This window comes from Falco biarmicus, chromosome 6 (assembly GCF_023638135.1).
Source record: "Falco biarmicus isolate bFalBia1 chromosome 6, bFalBia1.pri, whole genome shotgun sequence".
NCBI classification, from domain to species: Eukaryota; Metazoa; Chordata; class Aves; order Falconiformes; family Falconidae; genus Falco; species Falco biarmicus.
The window spans coordinates 25,253,104-25,273,846 of record NC_079293.1 but is presented as its reverse complement, the minus strand read 5'-3'; the positions used below and the strand labels follow the sequence as shown (position 1 = coordinate 25,273,846).

At 36.9% G+C, this 20,743-nt stretch overlaps 1 protein-coding gene across 1 annotated transcript in view; it reads left to right on the top strand.

Moving 5' to 3' along the window:
- The window catches only part of EIPR1 (EARP complex and GARP complex interacting protein 1), an 89,478-nt gene extending 69,364 nt beyond the window's left edge, over positions 1-20,114 (top strand). The window contains exons 6-9 of the mRNA XM_056343129.1: positions 2,043-2,179; positions 5,585-5,752; positions 6,960-7,127; positions 17,803-20,114. Coding sequence (XP_056199104.1) covers positions 2,043-2,179; positions 5,585-5,752; positions 6,960-7,127; positions 17,803-17,977 — 648 coding nt within the window. The 3' untranslated portion in view covers positions 17,978-20,114. The remainder of the gene's footprint in view (positions 1-2,042; positions 2,180-5,584; positions 5,753-6,959; positions 7,128-17,802) is intronic.
- Positions 20,115-20,743: the final 629 nt, after the last annotated feature.

Below are 20,743 nucleotides of genomic sequence, written 5' to 3'. Positions count from 1 at the left end.
TATTAACAGAAGTGTACCATGAGTTGATTGGAAACTTGTCTGTATACGTAGCTGGATATCCATATGAGGAAAGATGTAATTTAATTCCTGCAGGTACTTAAAAATCACTTGGGAAGGCAAGCGTGACTTGGCCAATCTAACATGTATGTGTGTTTTCATGTGTGTTATTAAGAAATAGTGCAGGATGCCTGTGCTGGCCTTGCCCCTAAACTTTTGGCTGAAAAGAAAAAAAATTCTGATCTTTTTATAATAGTTCAAATGAAGACTTAAAAAGAATAAAACATGGCTGGGGTGTTGGAGACAGTGTTGTTTACTGTTGACAAAGACCTTCTGCTCTGAGTCATATTTTGGATATGTGATACTTTCTGTCTCAATAAGAGATTTTGAAATGCCTGAAAAGAGATCCTCTTTTTGTTGGCATTACCTTGCTGTCAGCGTTAACATTTGCTGCCTTCCTCTCCCCCTCCAGTCTGAGCTGTGTATGGCCAAGACCTTTTACTAGAGAGTTTAATTTTTGAAATGACCCACTTAAGCTCTGCATATGCTTTTGTGTCTGGAGTCTCGTATGTGTCAAAAAATAAAAATTGCAGTTTATTTTATTATTGTGTTCAATATTTTTCTTTATATTAATAATCTGCAAGTTGTAGAAAGGCTTTTGAATGGTGTTTGTACTTGAGGAGGAATGCTAGAGGAGTAGGTTTGGCCACAGTGTTATATCACTCATTAACACATGAACAATATGTGGCCTTGCATACAGGGGATGCAACATTCTTTTAAATATTATAATCAGAAAAAAATTGGAAAAAACACATCTTCAGTAGCATAGACTTCAGTGATAGAGTTGTAATTTCTAGATTGTTAATTCTAAATAAATATTATATTCTTGGTGGAACTATAATAGCAAAAAGTTAGCGAAATATAGAAATCAACATTGGTACCATATGAAAATAGATTTAAGCAGTATTGTATTGAGTATGTTTTTCTAGTGATGTCAGTTAAAGTTTATGTAAGCAGTACATATGTTTTAGTCTTCTTCATCCATCAAAGTGTAATATTTCTGCTGTGAAATCTTGTATTTAATAGAATATTTATGGTATGCTAGGATTCAGGTAAAGTAGAAAAGTGATCCAATGAGACCCAGCACAGTAATCTGCTTCTGTGAAATACCTCTTAATGAAACATTTTGAAATGTGAACATTGTGTGAAAGATGACCAAACAAGTCTGCTGTCTGCCTGGTTGCTTGCAATTTGTATAAATTTTATGATCAAAATGTGATTTTTTTTTGCTTCCCCACCTCCTTTAGATATTAAACGATCAGTTTGAGTAAGTCATTAGAAGTAACTTGCAGTGTCTACAGCTTCATTTTTCCAAACGTTCATGTGGAACTGGAGGATAATATCCTGTACCAACTTCAAAGAGAAAGTTGATTACTTTGTACCTTCTTTTCATTAAGTGTGGAGAGCTCTCTGCTCAAAGACATGCAAGCCTGATTTTGCAACTGAAATCTTTAATTCTCGTGGATTGTAGATTTGTGATCTAGTACCTTTTGTTATTTTAATAGGCATGTATGTGATGACATGGGCACCTGGGCCTTGATTTTTTTATTTTTAAAAGCAGCTATACACTTGAATCCTGCTCCTACAGATAAAAGTGGCATTTTGACATGGAAAAGTGTTGTAAGACTGTTCATGAAACTAAATGCTTGTGTTTATTTGTCTGAGGCAGCTACAAATTTGTGCAGTGTGCCCATATTGTATATCCACTGTTTCAACAAATTATCTGAAACTGTTTTAGCTTATATAGTAGTACAGTACTTCTAGTATTTCTGAATGCATTACACTACAGAAGCCTTTTAAAAGATTACTTTGTGAGACACAAAACCAGTTCTAGCTTTTAATTTTTTCTGTTTGCTGTTTTAGAACTTTGGTAGTCTGTTACACTCGGAACAACAGGCTCTTTATGCAGTTTTGGTCTTCAGTGGAACTAATTTCATTTTAGTGTTACATTTAGAAACATTGCCAGCTTTGTTTCATTATTTTAGCTTTCTAGTTCTGTAGCCTTGGAAGGGAAAGGACAATTAAAATTTACTTCTGGAAGATGGAGTCCACACCACAATTGTACACAGATTGCAACAGCCAATGATACCATCATTCGAGGATGGGATACACGAAGCATGAGGTAATGAGAAATTGCAGTCTTGTTCTCTAAAACAGACAATCTCCTTTGGAGACAGAATTTCCACCACTGCCACCACCCGTTGCTCCTAACATTTTGTTGTTGCTGTTTTGGGTATTTTTTGTTACAGATTAGAAATATGGAAAAGCTATAACTTATAAAAGGAATGGTTGGGCTGGCATAGCTGCTATATTTATAATTTAGTAAAGGATTTTGTCTGGTTTTGTCCCCCCTCAGCTTTGATTCTGATTTGTATATTGATTTTTACTGAACTATGTACTACTCTCAAGATGATTTGTTCAACACATAGGCATTACCTGAACGAAGCTGTTCTGTAATTCAGCCTGAAAATGGTTTAACAGTCCTGACTATCCTATGAAATGTCTTCATAGCGTACTATCTAAAGGTAACTTTAATCGCTGAAGGTAATTCACAGGTTAAGTTCACTCTTCACTTCTCTGATTTTAACAAATAGCCTACTGTACTATATTAAAGACTGTAGCATACTAGTTACATGAAACTATTGAATTTGTCAAAATCATAACCAAATCAAAGCTTTGAATATACCTAATAATGTGTTTTCCCTCCTGCTCAGTTGTGATTTTGATAAGCAAAGGAGTGATGTTGTACACATCTGTTGCCATGACTACTAAAGCCTGTGCAAGCTTTTTTAAGATATGCTTTACCCCCTTAGCACACAGTAATTTATCACTAAACTGAGAAGACTGATGTCTTGTAATAACTTTTGTTGCCTTAAAGGGGGATGACTTTAAATTTAGTTCTGTGGTTCCTGCCAGCTCAGGGATGTAGCAATAAATCCCTTTGTTTGCCAGCCTTGTGTGTTTTTGCCAGAAAGGTTTATTTAATGTAAGAAACAAAAGCTAAAAATAGAAATATAATAATTAAGTCGCTTTCTGTACACTTGTCATCAGGTTTGAAAGCCCTGTTTTTTGCCTTGTAAAAGGATACATAAGAATCTTACTTCACATATATACATGTGTGTACTGTCATTTATGAAGACTTTTAAATGAACTGTACAAGAGAGGAAAGAAAGGTCAAAGGATAAAGTTTTTTTAAAAGTTGCTTTTTTGTGATGTTTTTGTAATCATCCTATTGTTAACATGTAACATGCAGACCTTAATGTTAAAGCCTATGTTTCTAAGTAGAAAATGTTAAATATTGTGAAGTCTGCTTCATGCTCTGTTTCATTAGAAGAAGCATCTCTGTCTCGCATTAAATAAATACTGAGTAAATTTTATGAAAGATACGTAGCCCAGATATCAACAAGATCCTCGATGAAAGGATAGCTTGGTTAACAGAAGCAAACCATACAAATCTAATTACTTTAAGTGAAGCTCAGGTTTAGATAGTCCTTGAACCAATTTATGAGTACTAGGCTATGCCAAAGAGCTGTTTGCAGTGTACTTGAAAAATACAAGAATAAGTCTCATCTGCAATTAGACTGTAATATGTATAGAATGATGTGAATATTTGATAATGACTAGTTAGACTAGAACTTGGAGTTTAAAGTCAGGGCAGTATAAACTGTGGCAGTGTAAGAAGCAGAAAATGAGAGGGGAAAAAAAAAATCAAGCACAGAAAACTGCTATCTTTGGAAAGAATAAGAGAGGACAGATATTAAAGAAATAGTTAGAATAGCTATTTCCATCAAGTGTGATTATGGTAGCTGTAAGATAGAGGAAGTAAATTATTTTGGACATAACAAACAAAGGAGAGGAGGGAAAGAACAGGTTGGTGGGAAGAATCCTAGACTAGACTAGACTAGGAAGCAGTCTTAATCGGAGAAGAGCTTGTGAAGCAGAAGAGACAGACCCTAGGCTGAATGGATGGAGAATTGTATCAGGAATATTGAAAATCCAAGAATAAATTCTACAAAATATGGAAGATGATGATGATGAGAAAATGGATCCCTTAGCTGGAGAAGATGTTCATGTGTTCTGGCCTTAATCTCACGATGTAAGTGGAAGATTTAATGTAGATATTATTGCTGTAGGTAGGATGATAGAGTGAAAGAAAAGAATATTCATACTTGGGAAGGAAAGAGATAAAGTGGTCAGAATAATAAAGTTGGGATAAAGGCTTTCATGGTAAGAACTGCTGAATACACAGTGGACAGTGGTATTTCTTTTTAAGCCCTTACACACATCTCCGTGAACAATGCAAGAAATGCAGGAAAGAAGTGGAAGGTGCAATAGAGGAAGAAGGAAGTGTTTTATTGCTGCAAGCATGCTTGAGATTTAAAAATTTTCCCATAAAGATATTTCAAAAAATTAAGAAGAAATGTTGAATTCTGCTGCCAGAATACCTGGTAGAAAGGCATACCTGAGTGAATATCCTTAACCTCTCAAATTCTGAGAAGAGTGTTGACATTGGATATCAAAGTAATATTCTCTATCCAGAATGATTGCCATAGCTGTCAGAATAGGGCTTAGTATAGGCCTGGAATAGGCTGAATCTCTGTTTATGGAGCTACTTTGCTTTGTATTAGTAGTTAGGTGTTAACATCAAGAGACTTCTCTATCTGGTCTTGACAGGAGACTATATGTACAGTGCAAGAAATACAAAGTTTTGGTCAGCTTATGTTTTCTGAAGAGAAACATTTTTCATTTAAAAAAGAAAAAAGCTCACAAAGTGTTGACAATTTCTAGTGAAGGCTGTAGGATACTGTCAAATCTAAGCAGAACTTTGGTAGGTGGTGGCTCTAAGAAGACTAGTGATGTAATAGTGGAAACAAAGCAAACCCCAGCCAAGTTTATGAGGTGCGGTAGGGAGACAAACTGATGGAACATGATGTTTTGAATAAGGATGCTAGGTACCTGTTAGCAGTACTACAAATGTTTTCTGAAGTGGTCAGATGGATGACTATGTGCTGAGTAGTTTAAGGGTCACAGGTAAATTAGAGATAAAAGCCAGAGCTCAGAAGGCAGGTTCAAAATAGAGCAATAGTAAAAAGCTGTTGTTCGTATCTGTTGCATCCCTTGCATCTCAGCTTTTCATATAGGGAGAACTAGATGTCATAAATACAGAATTGTTATAACTACTTTGAGGTGAAGACGCTCTTACCTGAAAATATTGTGATATAGTAGCAGACATTTCGTAACAGTTGTTAGAGAGCTGTGCTAGAATCGTCTGGAACTACTGTTTCCTTTTAGCTCCAGATGAACCTAAAGCAAACAAGGAAAGAGCAAAGCTTCAAAGCAAGCTGAGAAATCTATATAAGTCACTGTTGTTAACAGCTGGGATTTCCCTAAACTATGCACTAGCAATGGGAACTCTAGGTCTGTGGGTGGTAAGGGGATTATGCAAGTTTCCAGGGAAACGGATTCCTGTCAGTGGAGTGCAGTTAGCTTTTTATAGACCATTTAATTTTTTTAATGTGTTTTACAGACAGATCTATTGCATAGAAAATGCACACGGACAGCTGGTACGAGACCTAGACTTTAATCCCAATAAACAGTACTACCTGGCTAGCTGTGGAGATGACTGCAAGGTGAAATTCTGGGACACAAGAAATGTCACTGAACCAGTGAAGACACTAGAGGAGCATTCCCACTGGTAGAACAAATTATCTGCATGCTGTTTTGTGGGTGGATGGCTTATGTAATTTATTCAGCTAATTATTTTACTGTTTAGGAACAATGCAAGCTAACTATGTGCTATTGTGAATAATCATTTTTCTGCACAGAGGAAAGGTTTCAACATTTCAGTGTTCCTTTTGTGATTGTAAATTAAGAAGGGTTTAGACAATGTTAGTCTAATTTACAAGAAACTGCCGTTAACGTTACTGGAAGTAGGGTACACCTTTTAGAAGGACAGCACCGAACTTGGCTTGTGGGGGCCAGCTGGGACACAGGTGTGCCTTCCCAGATTGATCCTGATCTGCTGCACCTGATGTGCAGAAAAGCACCTGCCTGCTATCCTTCTGTTGTCAAATAGTTGAAATGCTCAGTAATTTCAGCCCTGCTTTTTTCATGCTCTTCACAGCCCTTAAGCCAGAATATGCAAGTGAGTAATTTTATTCTTTGAGATAATATTTAGAGCCTCTATCTACTGCTCTGGCCTGTGGCTGGAGCAAGGAGGCAGTCTTGTCTGACATTTGCAGACCTCAGTGGTTAAGAAAAGACGAGCAGTTCATAGTTTTGAAAATGTGGGTTGGAGTAATTCTTGCAAAATAAATCTGGACCCTGAAGCTACATTGAGGGGAATGAAGATGTGAATTAACAGAAGCAGCATTCTTTTTTTTTTTTTTCCCCAGAAGATTAAAAGAAAAAGAATAAAACAAGAGCCATAACATATTTGGTATTAACTTGATACATAAAAATTAAAGAGAAATATAATCCTACTTTTGTTTTAGGGTCTTTTTTAAACTTTATGTTGTGAGATTTGTGTTTAACAGGTTATTTCTAATCTGTATCTTGTTTAGGGGGAATTATTATATTTTGAACTTAAATGTTTCTGACTTACTAAACAATGAATTGGCACATACCCTCAAGGAATGATACCGCTGAATGGTGCTTTTTTCCTTGGATTTTTTTTTCAAAACTTATTTGTTGATTTTTTAAGATGCCTCATAGAAAACAGGTGATGTGGAAGCTAAAAAGCCAAATGAAGTTGGCAAAAAACAGTCTTTGGAATGCGACACGTCACTTTTCTGTATACTTACAACATTTAAGTCAAAGATCAAATTTTAAAAACAATCATTTAACACTGATGCAGTACCTGCCAAGAATAGCTTCTTGTTCTTTCTGATTTAATTTTTTAGGGTCTGGAATGTCAGATACAATCATTCTCATGATCAGCTGATCCTTACAGGAAGCAGTGATAGCAGAGTTATCTTGTCTAATATGGTATCAATTTCTTCTGAACCATTTGGGCATATGGTAGATGACGATGAACTAAGTGACCAAGAGGACCAGCATCAAGAAGAGAAGTATGAAGTTTCCTGAGTTTTATGCAGATGCTTATAATTTGTCTTTTCGTTGTAATGGTTAACGTGCTGTTTTTTTGCTGACTAGGATTTTTGTATACAGGCCTTTCAGGTAAGTAGTTTTAATTCCTACTTCATTCTTCTTTACTCAGTCACGGGTGGAATATGCTCTTTAAATCTGATTGGCACAGCCAGTGTATGTTCACTGGTAGGAAGGGGTTGGTGATCCTAAAGTCCACTGGATCAGTGAAAAGATGCACTTTAAGGGACCACTGGATCAAGTCAAGCACATACAATAATCTGTGTTAAGTGAGAGTTGAAAATCTGCTTTTTGCATTTTCTGTGTATGTGTCAAAACCTTCAGGAGATATTATCTCCTAAGGTGAGCTTCTGCACAGGCACAATAAAGGAAGTATAAACACACTGATTTTTGTAAATTTTGCTCTTAATGTTGCTGACTGCTCTAGAAACCAATAACTCATCAGACCTCTACTTCAAGCAGAACAGAGGTTCGGTTTGACATTTTTAGAGAATAATGCATATTACTGCAAGCATTTGTAAACACCATCCACTTGAATGTGTGAGGAATCATGTATTTTGCAGGTGAATTTTGGAGGGATGAGGTTTTTAGTAAAGAGTTAACTGAAATGCCAAAATAGTAATTTTTGATCCTCCATTATTGTCTGCTTTCAACTTTTTCATTGTGCAGTATATGATGCTTGTTTTCGCCTCTGTACTTCTTTATGAATATATGTAGGTATATAGCGAGTTCTGTAGATCTAGCGTGGACTGAAGATTTCCAGTTTTGCGAGTAGCTTAGATGGTGATCTTCAGCAACTTCTTGCTTTACAAAGTGAAGATAGTGAGATTGAAACTCATGTAAAATATTTCTGAGACCAACAGGTTTCAGTCTATATTTTTCTAGTCTTTGCAACTACGAAAATCCATATTCTACATGTTTGCACTGAGCAATTGTTTGGTTACTTCTGTTAATTTAATATGCAAAGCTGTTTGCAGTGAAATTGGCAGATGATTACCTCCTGAACTATCTTTTTAAATGAAGACTAGTCAGATCTCCCAGTTAGTCAGCTGTGTTTGCTAGATATTTCAGTTAAAATTCTGAATAAAGTTTAGGTTATTTTTCTATTTGCATTTTGAAGGTGGCTCTTCCACCTTTATTTCGTTAATAAAGTTGTAGTTTTGCTGCAAATAGTTTTGACATTTTGGCTTTATATAACAAACTTGAAAACCATGTTTTTAAATATTCAATAAGGAATCTATTCCATATATAGAAATGTTAATTTTAAAATTACAAGATGTCTTTAGAAGCAATAGGTAATGTAAGTGCCTGGAAAATCAAGGTGCATCAAATTACCTAGAAAGTTGCTCACATCAACAGTACATAATTACTTTCTAGAACGTATCTGGACTACAGCATATTACATATGATGTGCCTTTTAATTCCTTTACCTTTGGCTGAGGATTTCAATCTGTTCTGTTCTGGATGGAAGATAAATTGCATTAATGGACCTAGGAGACTATTTTTTATATATATATGGTGGGAATGTAGTAATATAAATAACATCAAAAGTAAATAGTGTTCTTGCAGATGTTGTATAGTATGTTATCTGGATTTCTGTTGATTGTAGACTGTTCACGTTGCCTCATTAAAACACAAATGATTGTAGAATAGGAATTTTTGAAACCAAGACTATGTAAAGTAACACAACAAATATAGCACGTCTTTCCCTTTGGCTATGGGATGAATGTAAACCACATCATGAATGACTTGTATAGTAATGATGTAGAGCCCTTACCTGTTCCCAGAGGCTACGAGAGTATCAGTACTGCACTTGCCTTTTAAATGCATATTTTTCAGCTACTAAACAGTTTTCTATAAAACCTGGGAAAGCACATTAGCTTTTATAACATTTGCTTGGTACTGTGAAAGTCTTGTTTTGGTCTGGTTTTTTTTTCACCCACCTTGTTATGAATCAAGCTGGAAGGATGTTTGCAAGGTGCTCACCAGCCTTGAACTGTTGCCAGATGAATGTCTGTTTAGTTCTGAGTGCACTAATGAAGCAGGGCATAACAGCTGTTGGGAATACCTCTTGCCAGTCAACCAGTAGTGCCAAATATTTAGGCTTTAGTGCCTGTTTCCCTCCTCAAGACCTCTTTGAAGAGTTTGTTGCACTGTCCCATGGGTACTGTCTCTTCTGTAAAAACACAGGGTTTTATTGTACGGTTTGGTGGGGTGTGGCAGGGTGTGTATGTGTTTTTATTTTTTTGCTTGGGTATGTTCTAGACTTTCAAGAAAGTGTTGTATTCTTATGGGCTTCATTTTTATCCTTTTCTGGAGTACGTCTGGTTTGCTTTTAAATAGCACAAAAATCTTGAAAAAGATGTCTTTTTTGGGTGTATCTTGACATATACCAGGAAGAACAGGTGTCTGTACAACTAGTATCTCCAGCCAGTCACCTTCAGACTGAGTGACCAAATCTCTCTCAAAAGAATGTTGGAAGTATCAAGTGGAAAGAAGTAGAAAGGCTCTTTTTGTCACGGGCTACATATTTTTCATGTTCTGAATAAAATAACTTGTAAAAATACTCCTTGGATTAAATATAACTGGTACTCTTCATTTTTATATCTTCAAAGCTGTTGGGTTTTTTTCTACTTAGAAAAGATGCCCATATTTTAAAAAAATTGACTTGTAATACTGAGATATTTAAGACTTGTGTTAATTGTTTATATTTTGGAGCAAGCTTTCTAATTTGTATTGTATTTCTTGGCTGGAGACAAAAGCAAGTAATGTGTTAGTTTAACCCTTCATGGTTCAACCATGTAGAACTGTGCATGAGTCTACTCACTCATTTATTCTTGCCAGATTTTCGCTAGTAACTGTGTACTTTTTAAGGTTCACACTGAAAAATATTTGGAGATAACTTTTTTTTTAAAGAAAAGAGTACATGTTCACTGAGTAATGAAAAGACAACAAACTAAAAGTTGATGTATTCTGTTCTTACTAAGGAATTATTCTTTGAGGTTTCTTCTTTTAGTGTTTGTCCATGTATGTGTTGGTGTCTTGGGACTTCAAATGCTCCCATCTTGGAGACTAGAAGATGCTTGCATAAGCAGTATAACTAGGAACATTGCATGAGGATCTGTCTCTCGCCGCAAGCAACCTTCAGTTCCTCTTAACTGCTGATTCATATCAGAGTAACTACTTTGTTGTCTCTTCCCTACTTTTTAACTGCTGCTGTTATTTCTCTCATCAATCATAAAAATGTAAGAGTAGCCTCCCTGTATCATATCAAAGGTCTCCCTAGCCTGTATCATGTCTCTGATAGTGGCCAAGAGGAAAGATTATAAAACCAGGAAAAGGAGGTGATACTTCCCCTGGGTGCGCTTCTAGCCCCTGAATGTTTACAGTTCAGGGACCTTTACTGCCTTCTGAATCATCTTTGGAGGCTTCTCATTCTTTCCTTTAGGATTTTCTTGTGCCATCAGCCATGTTCTTGAGTTTATCTCTTCTCACTAACTGTGATTTCATTTGTTCCAAAACATGTTAGCTGTGCACGCACTGCCTCTGTGAAATATGTCTAGGAGAAATACGCCAACTGCATTTGTTTTCTTGCACTGAATGAGGAAAGGCTTCAGTGCTTTCTGTCTGCAAAGCCCAAAGCCTCTGTCGAAAGTACGTAGCCTAAAAAGAGGATCGAGCTGTCTGCAGAGAGGAGATATAAGGATGTGGCCAGAGGAGAGCTATGGTGTATTCTGGTCAAGTTCCTAGTCTGGATAATCTAATGCACAATTCAAATATGAAAAAAAAAAATCAGCTGAGAAACGAAATGCTGTACTCTTAGCTTAATTTCTAGCACCTTGATACAGATGTTGAAAAAAGTCTGCAAAACAAATGAAAGCAGAACAGATGAGTATTTGGGGTCCATTTATCTTTCATCAGCAAAACAAAGCTGGCGTGCCTGAAGAACATAGAGAGTGCTATATTCATGTTTCTGATGGCTCACTTTGGAAAAAAATGTTGAAAACATGCGATCATTCCACATCTATGGATGCAACTGATTAAGGCAGGCTTCTCCTTGGCCTGCTTTCCCCGCCCCCCTTTAAAAGTCTTTGCACTCTGGTATTGTAAAGACTTCCTCCCTGCAACACTGAACTTGCCTTAATTCCAAAGCTCCTGAAGGTGTCTGTCGGTTCCCTTTTAGATACCTGCAGAGCACTGAGAACAGTCTTCCTGCAAAGGGGGGAGGTGACTCTTTTTATATCCTTTCTTCATTCTTTGGTCATCCAAAATTGTTACGTTAGTCTGTGAATCTATATTTGGTTGCATTAAACTAGTCTGACAGTCATTCTACTTTGCTATTTCTAACACTACTAGGTTCTTGCAGTTTGCTGTGACCATCTTTACTCACCAATCAGGATTCCTTTTCTTTAGTTAATGCAATGTATTTATTTGCCTTATAGATCTGCGTTTTAAACTCTGTAAGTCTGTTTGGTATGAGAAGACAATTAGTTATCTTAGGAGCACCAATAGCATGGTACACACTGCATGTACAGCTGTGTTTCTATTCTTCATGACTTCTATGGCCAGAACTTTGTTGTGACAAGGCTCAAATGATAATGGAGGACTTGCTTTTTAAGAGAAAAAGCCTCTTCTGTATCCATACCAATGAAAGAATTTAGGTGGTCAATAGCATTTTGAGCTTATACATCAGTCCTGAAAATGAAGCCATCCTTAAACTTTAGTTTTGCAGAATAAGCTACCAGCTCGCTTAGCTCTCTTTGGAATTTACAGGCTTAAGATGTCTGCTGTTTTCTCACTGGAAGAACTGATTACTAAGGTCAGTATTCTGCCTTCTCCCTTGTGCTACATCTTTTGACAGTATGTTTGAAGCTTATTCTTATCTTCTTACTGTTGAAGTTGGTACCAGAAATTCACATTAGGAAATAGATTTTTTTAATGTTTTTCCTCAAGTCTTGTGTTTCCATCTTTTTACCATAGATGTTAGCCACGTGTCCTTTGATACAAACAGAACAGATCTAACACAACTACTTCTCACCATTTTGCGTTTAAAGCTGAGATACAAAGAATTAGTCTCCCCAGTACAGAGTGTCTCATTCTCAATTGTGTGAAATTTTAAGTGAGATTTTAGGTGTAGGAACATCATCAGGAATCGGAATGGACCAGAAAGAAAATGGTGGGTGGTCTCTCTGTAGAAAGAGATTTCCTTCAAAATCCCATCTAAAGGAGGTGGTGGTTTTTGCTTTTTGTGATAGAAATGTGGTTTGGAGCCTTTTGAATAGTAAATCACATGGTTTCATGATAATGCATATGAACTGTGTGATCTGATGTAACACCATTGTATATATCTCCATTACTTCAGGAGGGTGAATTGTCAGCATTGATATTTTAAAAAGTATTTGCCAAACATTCATGATAAAGCAGGCTTTCAGGGTGTTTTCACACAGCTGCCAGTAGTGTTAGTTTTGATACTTTGCTTGTGGTATTTGTCTTGGAGAAATCTAGAAAACATATGATTATGCTATGGAATCAACCAAGAGACTCAGTTAATTAAACAGCTTAAATAGTTTCTGTTTTGGGGAACAGTGATACTCAGGACTTTGTTGGATGAGTAAGAAGCTGGACCAAATCTGGTGCAGCAGCACTTTCAAATTCCTAGACTGTTTTGCTGTAGAAACATACGGAGGTTTTGTACCATTTCTTTCTTTAACCCTTATCATATATACCCTCCTTTATTTTGCACATTAGGACAGCAATGAAACCTCTTATATTAAAATATGCATTTCCTGTTTTTGAAGATGGCATTTTCTTGTAGAAACAGTTTAGATGGCTGGGTTTTGAGTTTAAATAAAAAAACGCTTACAGTAGTACAAATGGACAATTATTACATATAAAAATTCTGTTCCAGTATAACCATCCTTGAATTCTCTTTTCCTTGAGAGAGTGAAAAAGCGTTGTCTAAGCTTAGTAAAAGCAAAACCTTAGAGTTGCTAAATTTTCTCCTGCAGTTAAAGGGAATGGGCATCCACAGGGCTTATTCTGGAATCCAGTTGTGTATTGGAATGAAGCTGGGTTAATTAGCATTGATAATGTACAACTGTGGGTTGGCTTCTGGGGTGGTGGGTTGGCTGGCATAGATAAGGTGCAGTTGTGGCTGGTTCTGGTAAGTGGTTGAGAGCCAATGAAGAGAGATCAGCCAAGGAAGAAACAAGAGAAGAGAGAACACATGCCCTGGATGAGGTGAGAGTAGGAGAAGGCAGCAGAGGGACTGGCATGAAGGGTGTGGGGGTATGAGATGGTAAAAGACATTTGTTGCAACTTGATATTTTGGAGAGGGCTGTGACACAGTTGCATGCTTTTCAGGATTTGCTTTTGGATGCTTCAGTACATGTTTTTGCTCTATTGAATCACATCTATTTCATAGCAATCTTTAGATTAAAGGGGATTTAATTTTTACAGTGATAAGGAATTAATGATTTTTGGTGACTCTGAAATATGTATTTTATTGATAGTGTTGGACTTGGCAGTGTTGGGTTAATGGGTGGACTCCATGATCTTAAAGGTGTTTTTCCAACCAAAATGAGTCTATGATTCTATGACAAAACAGAATCGCAAGTACTACAAACTTAAGTGGTTCTTAGCATGAGAAGTAATTGGAAATAACAGCTCTCTACATGAAAACAATTATCCATGGCTTAACAGGCTTCTCTCTCAAGTCTGTAACACAATTAACCTCAAAGTTATCTAGTAAAATGAAAGCTTTTCTCCTTTTGTAGGAGAGGCTGGTCGGGGTTGTGCTATGTGAATAAGACTACAAAGAGAAAGCAGTCCAGTTTCAGCTCTTTGTGGCACAGGTCTTAAATTTATGCAGAATGTAGGTAGAGATTACACATTTCTTACTGTAAGTTCTTGGTGATGTAACCGTTGGCCTTGTCAGTTGATGCAATGCAAGAACATATATATATGGAGAGAAAAAGGTATTAGTCTGGCCAGGAAAAGTCGTCAAAATAGTACAGGAAAATGAGAAACTACAAGAACTTCTTAAGGGATAGGGAGATTTAGGATAAGGAAGAAAATGGCTTACTAAGCTTGCCAGACGTGATTACCAAGTATGCTTATCAAATATAGTCTAGTCAGACTGCTCTGCCAAGGGCTGAATAGGCTGAGGGCCTATGTATGTGGTGCATTAAACTAGCTATAGCATAGCAGCTACGTTTTTACACTCATAACCTGCAAATTTTACGTAAAAACAGAAATATCTGTGTTTTGGCAACAACATGAATGATACATATTAAAGTAGCATAGAAGATAGCTACTTCATATCAGTCTGCAGAGGTACTCTTCCTGTTTCTGAACTTCTCTAACTGGAAAGAAATTTAAGGTCCTGAACTCTCATTCCTCTTCAAAACCTGCCAAAGATCTGCTGATTATCCCAGTATCCAGTCCACTTCAAATGCTCTCCTTTTCTGTGCCTGGTGTTATGCATCTGACTTAAGAAGGCAAATAACCTGGGCATTGTCACCAGGAATTGCTAAACCATGAAATGGAAAGCTTCTGAGATAAGGACAAAGCACATGAAAGTATAGTGGTAGTCTTTTAATCATTGCTGCATTATGAATAAAATATTAGAAAAAAATATATTCATCAGTGCTATGACATGTTAGGCTCTGAAGTTGCCTACTGTATGTTAAGGATAAATAAAATTGTAGCAACTGGTAAAACCAAGGATAATGAAAATAGACAAAACCATCTTAAGATAAATACAAGTTTTTATGTGTTCAACTAGTACGTATTGTGACCAAAATTTTTTTATAGACTTTGTTTATATATATATATATATTTAAAATGGTTAAATAAATGTCAGTGTCATAGCTGTTGTCTGGTAACTTCTTGCATTAACCAAATTCTATTTAATATTTGGGAGTTAGGAGAGTCTGAGCTGATTCTTTAATAAATAATGTGGAAAAGCTGTGGAAAATCTCATTGAGATTAAATAGTCTGTTGTGTGACTTGGATACTTAGAATCATTCAGCTTCTTAGATTGATATAGATTCAAAAATATTATCCTTTGCCTATTCTTGGGTTACAAAAAGAAAGCACACCAACAGCCAAAAATGCAGGCAAATCTGAGATGTTTTCTTGGAAATCTCTTCGCATGGGGTAAGGTGGTCAGTCTCCAAAAGATTCCTGTTATGAGGGGAAAACCCCACCACAAACAGTCTTCCTCTTTCTGTTTCTTTAAATATTTTAAGTATTTTGAACAGTCTTTCCTATACATGAAATAAATTCTTCTTTCTGTTCCACTAGCTGAATCCTTCTGGGCTCATTAACTATTACATAATTTAAAGGCTAATCTGTTTTCATTCATAGTGTTTGCAAAAGATGCTCACAGACAGGTTATTTTGGGTCTTCTGTATTGTTCCTGAGACACAGGTCATTCTGAGATAGTATAAAGAGCTAGATACTATACAAGATAATCAGGATGGAAAAGAACTAAGTGATCACTTCCATAAGGATTTGCTCAGGTTCTCAGTAACTGTCTATGCAATTCTTATATACAAGTAGTCTTATACATAATATTATCTTAAAAACACTGAAAATTGAACTCATGTAGCCTGAAGAACCACATGGAATAACATGCTTTCTTTTTCTGGGAAGGCACAGAATTACTTTCATACCCACGAAGAAATTCAGTGTAAGGACAATAATAAATAACAGTTAAAATTGTAGTTATAAATGGAAATGTCAAACAGAAGTTCATCTACAGGCTTCTTTACTGAAAAGTCATTCCCCTATGACTTCTGTAAATAAAATGAGATGATCTCTGTTATTTAAATGCGACACTGAAACCACCCTGAGCATACAGAAAATAGTATAATCCAGAAGCTTGTTTGTCCTTGTTTATCCAACCTTTGGTTAACTGAGATTCCTGGTTAACTGAAAAGTCGGTCGTGTCCCCTGACAGCCATGTGAACCGTGCATTACTCCCCTGCTTACCCGGAGAGACATCTGAAACCTTCAGAATAATGGAGTTGTGGGTAAGTGGGTGAGCACTGCGTGAAGCACATTGCTGTCTGGGGACATGACCAACTTTCACTTAACCAGGCACGTCAGTTAACAGGAAGTTAGAAAAACACATTGCAGGAGATGAAGTGTCTATGTATGTGTGTGTTTATTAGCTCTCTGCTGTTAGATGGTTTATATCAAAGTACATATTCAGGAGAACTGCAAAACAAGCCTACTCTTTGCAATTAACCAGGGGATGCTCATTGTTTGTGCTGTGACCTTTTTTTGTTAGTTGACCTTAAATGTAGTATAAGTAAATGATAAAAATCCTTGAAACTAAATATTTGAAGCTATTCTGCACTCTCAGACTGCTTTTGGTTTATTAATTAAATTCAGTTGGAATTTAATTGCGATGCTAGATTTACAGCTGGTTAGGCTGGCTAGGTGGAGCGGAGATAGCCTGTGATTCAAGTACGATACCATGTACGCCTTGCAACTGTAGAGATGTGTGCTTTCAGAGAACCAGTGGTAAAGGGCAAAAATGGCCAGTAACAACACTTCATTTCTGTAGTAGCAGCATCCATTTAAATGATTGAGAGGCAATCACAACCCTCTTCGGCTTTGCTTTCTGTTAGGAGGGTTGCAGCAGTGATACAAGGCTGTTTCTGGGAGGCAGGGGGATGCTTCTGAAAGGCTGACTGATTCCTGTCAGACAGAGGTGATCCTCTGTGGGTAAAGGAGCTCTAAGGTCATCCTCTGAAAACTCACCTACCCTGTAGCTACAGAATAATGTGCTGTGCTGTTGCTCTGAGAGGAGTGACTGGCTCCGTAAGTGGAGGGAAGAAGGGCTGTTCTTAGCTAGCAGAATGCAATCAATGAATGAGTCTTGGATGGTTTGGACTTCAGAGAATTGCCTGTATCCGTTCTTACATATTTGCAATGCAAAAAAGAATCTGCCTGTCTCTCATGATCTAGGTAACCAGGAGCTTGGGTGCTGCAGTGGGAGGTGAGGTACACAATAATAGATGAGAATCCAATGTTGCTATATCTCTAGCAATGGGAGATAAAAAGCATTCAGACTGGTGCCTCCATCTCCCCTCCATTACCCTGGAGGGAACAAGTCCAGGATGGCAGCACAGGAGAGGCTCTGATGTGAAGGACTGCAACTTCTTAACTCTTTAATAAGATTATATATAAATTTTAAGAATTCAGTTCAAAACAAAGGGGGAAAGGAAGGGATAGAGCATGGTGAGAGAAAATATGTTGATAAACATATGTGTTTAAGTGCATTTAGATCATACGCTTTAGTTTAACTTGCTTTAAACAGAGAGAGAAAGGTACTTAGCGTAGGCTCCGAGAGACTTGGAAATGCACTGGAGTTGAGAATAAGAGGTACTTCGTCCCTGCAAATGGGGTCTTTAACATTGACTTGACTCTGCTGTGTTATCTAAACCATAGGTACATGCAGACATCTGGTATAAAATATTTCCTTAGAGCCTACTACTGCATTCTAAAACTTTAAATGGGAGGCTGCGTATGTAGACGTTAGTGACACTTAATATTGCCTTTTAAAATCAACCGTGTTCACAGATCCTTACAATTTTCTTTTTTTCTCTCTTTTTTCAACTTTAGGATTAAAGAGCCCCTTCAGGACAGTGTAATAGCTACCTATGAAGAACATGAAGATAGCGTATATGCAGTTGAATGGTCCTCAGCAGACCCATGGCTATTTGCCTCTTTAAGTTATGATGGGAGACTTGTTATTAACAGGGTTCCCAGAGCTCTTAAATATCACATACTCTTATAATTTGTTTGGATTATGGTGGAGTTGTTATCTTGATGTATGCAGCTGGTAGGTATTGTTTAGGGGTTTGATTTTTTTCAGGATCTATTTTTATTAAGTATAAATGTTAAAATTTTGTTGAGAACATCTGTAGTAATATAGACAATTTAGATTTGTCTTTTGTATTTGCCTTGGAAACGTGTGATGCATTTTCTGAAGGCTGTGCTAGTCAGATGATTTCCTTTTTTTTTTTTTTTTTTTTTTGAGGGGCTAATCACTGAACTATAAAGTTTTGGAAATATTGGGTACTTCCCATACTATTGCTTTATTACTTCAGTTTTATGCTAATACAGTGAATTACAGGGGTGTTATTGTGCTGATATAAAACTTGGACAAAGTAAGGTGCATGTAGCAGAAGTGATGTATTCATTTACAAGAATATTTTATCTATCAGATATAAGCAGCTGCCTGCTCTTAGATAGGGCCACTTTCTGCTGTTCTGGTCATTTTTCAATGTTTATAAATATAGCTGGGAATGGTCTTAAAAGGCTTTCTTAATTAAGTCTAATATTTTAAATACTTTTTCTCCCATTTTGCATATCCTAAGAAGAAATGTTAATTGTGAAGGTGAAGCCTTCAAAATACATTTTTCATTTAAGCCTTATGGTAGTATCAACCAAGTACCATCCTGTAATTTGCAAACTAAATGCAATTTTGAGGTATGTGTTGTTATTAGAAACAGTATTAGTCTTTACTGAAATCTCTTATATACTCATGTAATATCCCATGTTTCTAGAACGTAGTTGTGCTGTAATATATTTTGAGGGACTCTGGAGCTATGCCATTGTTAATCTGCAAAATCTCTTCAATATTTGTAAGTAGTCTCTTTCTTATCCTTTTGGCTCTGTGCCATTCTGCAGTACGCTGACATGATGCAGCAGGCTTTCAACTAAGCACAAAATATCCTTTGCTGTATCCTATTCCTTCCAATATCTGACCTAGGTATTGGTGACTGTCTTGTTACAAATGCTGAGAAGAGGCAGATGCTGCCCTGCAGGAGAATGCACAGAAAACTTGCGATGTAGATGGAAGGCATGGTGAAACGTGCCTGTGTATACTGACACTCCCCTTCCTTTTGCATTAAGATGAAAATTCTGCTGCTTGTTCTTTGTGTACTCAGAGTAACTGCAGCCATAATTATTCCCTGTTGCCTTTTCATCACTATTAGATTTCCCGTAAACTTCAGAAGCTGGGTATGTGCAACAGTGTTGGTTGTGGTAGAATTGTGTAAGACCGCTCTGAAGAAATGGCAACAAACGGATGGAAAGATCAATACCAGCCTCTTCCCGCGATTCCTCCCGTTGCTATGGCAACTGTTGCTGTTAGTGTTGAGGGACAGCCTGCTGCTCACCTCTGTTTGTCCTTACCCACTCTTGGATCGAAACATGTCCAAATGTGATTTGTTGTGTATACACAGCTGCTTCTGTGAGATCAGGCTTTGAGAGCGTGACTGACTGCTATAGGCCAAAACATCCAGAAAAGATGAAATTTGAATTCTATTTCTGGCTTTCTTAACGAGCATGTTTGGAAGAATTCATAGGAGTGAAGTAATACAATTAAATCATCTGTACTATTGTTTGTTTTGCGATGCTGCCTGTCTGCTCCAGAATAAATGCTTCATTGGAAATTCCGATCATCTGATATTTTGCGTTAAGATTTTGAAGTTGTGCTATTTCAAATTGTCTCAATCTGTAATTAGGCACAAGTTATTCACCTGTATAGTGTAAGAAAAATTATATTTCCAAATCAGTAGTGCTTCAGTTGTCTGAATATCAAAATCCTTGGTTGGGCTACAGCTTATATGTGGAGCTTTCAGTCTTCAGACACAAAACGTTGTTGGGTTCCTACCCCACTCCCAAACAAAAGCAAAAGCAAAACAAACAAACAAACAAAAAACCCCAGACAACCCTGCAGTATATCTTTAGTATGCAGAAGAGCACTTTAAAAAACTTTATTCATATTAGCAATAAAGGTCTAATGAAATGTTATTGTCTGTTAATGTATATGGCTTGCAGTGTGAAGGTGATGGGAAATTATGCAACTGTGTGGGATTTGATTTGGTTTTTAATGTGTAATAAATGCAGGACAGATTTCAGACTAATTTTTATGTGGCTGTATGTCCTTTAATATTGTAAGCTTGTAGAAGCTGGAAGGGTCTATAAGCAAATAATATCAAAAAACATTTTGTTTTAGTTCTGTTAAATCTCTGTATCACTCAATAGGGAAGAACAGAGAGGATGAACACTGGGAAGGAAGGCAATAGCAGGTCAAATCTGAATGAAACGCATTACAGCAGAATCCAGAGAGCAGGAAGGGCCAAGTTTTAATCATTTTCAGCTGTCTGTAAAGCAGGATCTGCGCTATATGTACAGCACTGGCAGCGATATGGAAATGACCTTCAGAAAGGGAAGGCTTTTAACAAGGTTTCATCCCAGGCTGTTAGAGAAAGCAGGCTGCTGTAGGATAAGAGGAAGGGTTCGAAGATGGCTAAATAACTGATTAAAAGATAGGAAATAGGAAGCAGGAATAAATCATCACATTTCATGGCAAAAAGAAATTACCAATGAGGTCTGCAAGGATCTGTGCCTAGGCCTGTGCTTCACAGTATACTCATGACCTTTTTGGAAAAAGGGCTGCATAGAAATACGGCAAAGTTTGCAGACACTGTTAAGAGTAGTAAGCTGACTGAAGAATTATGGAAGGGCCTTGTCACATGCTGTAGCTGTATTA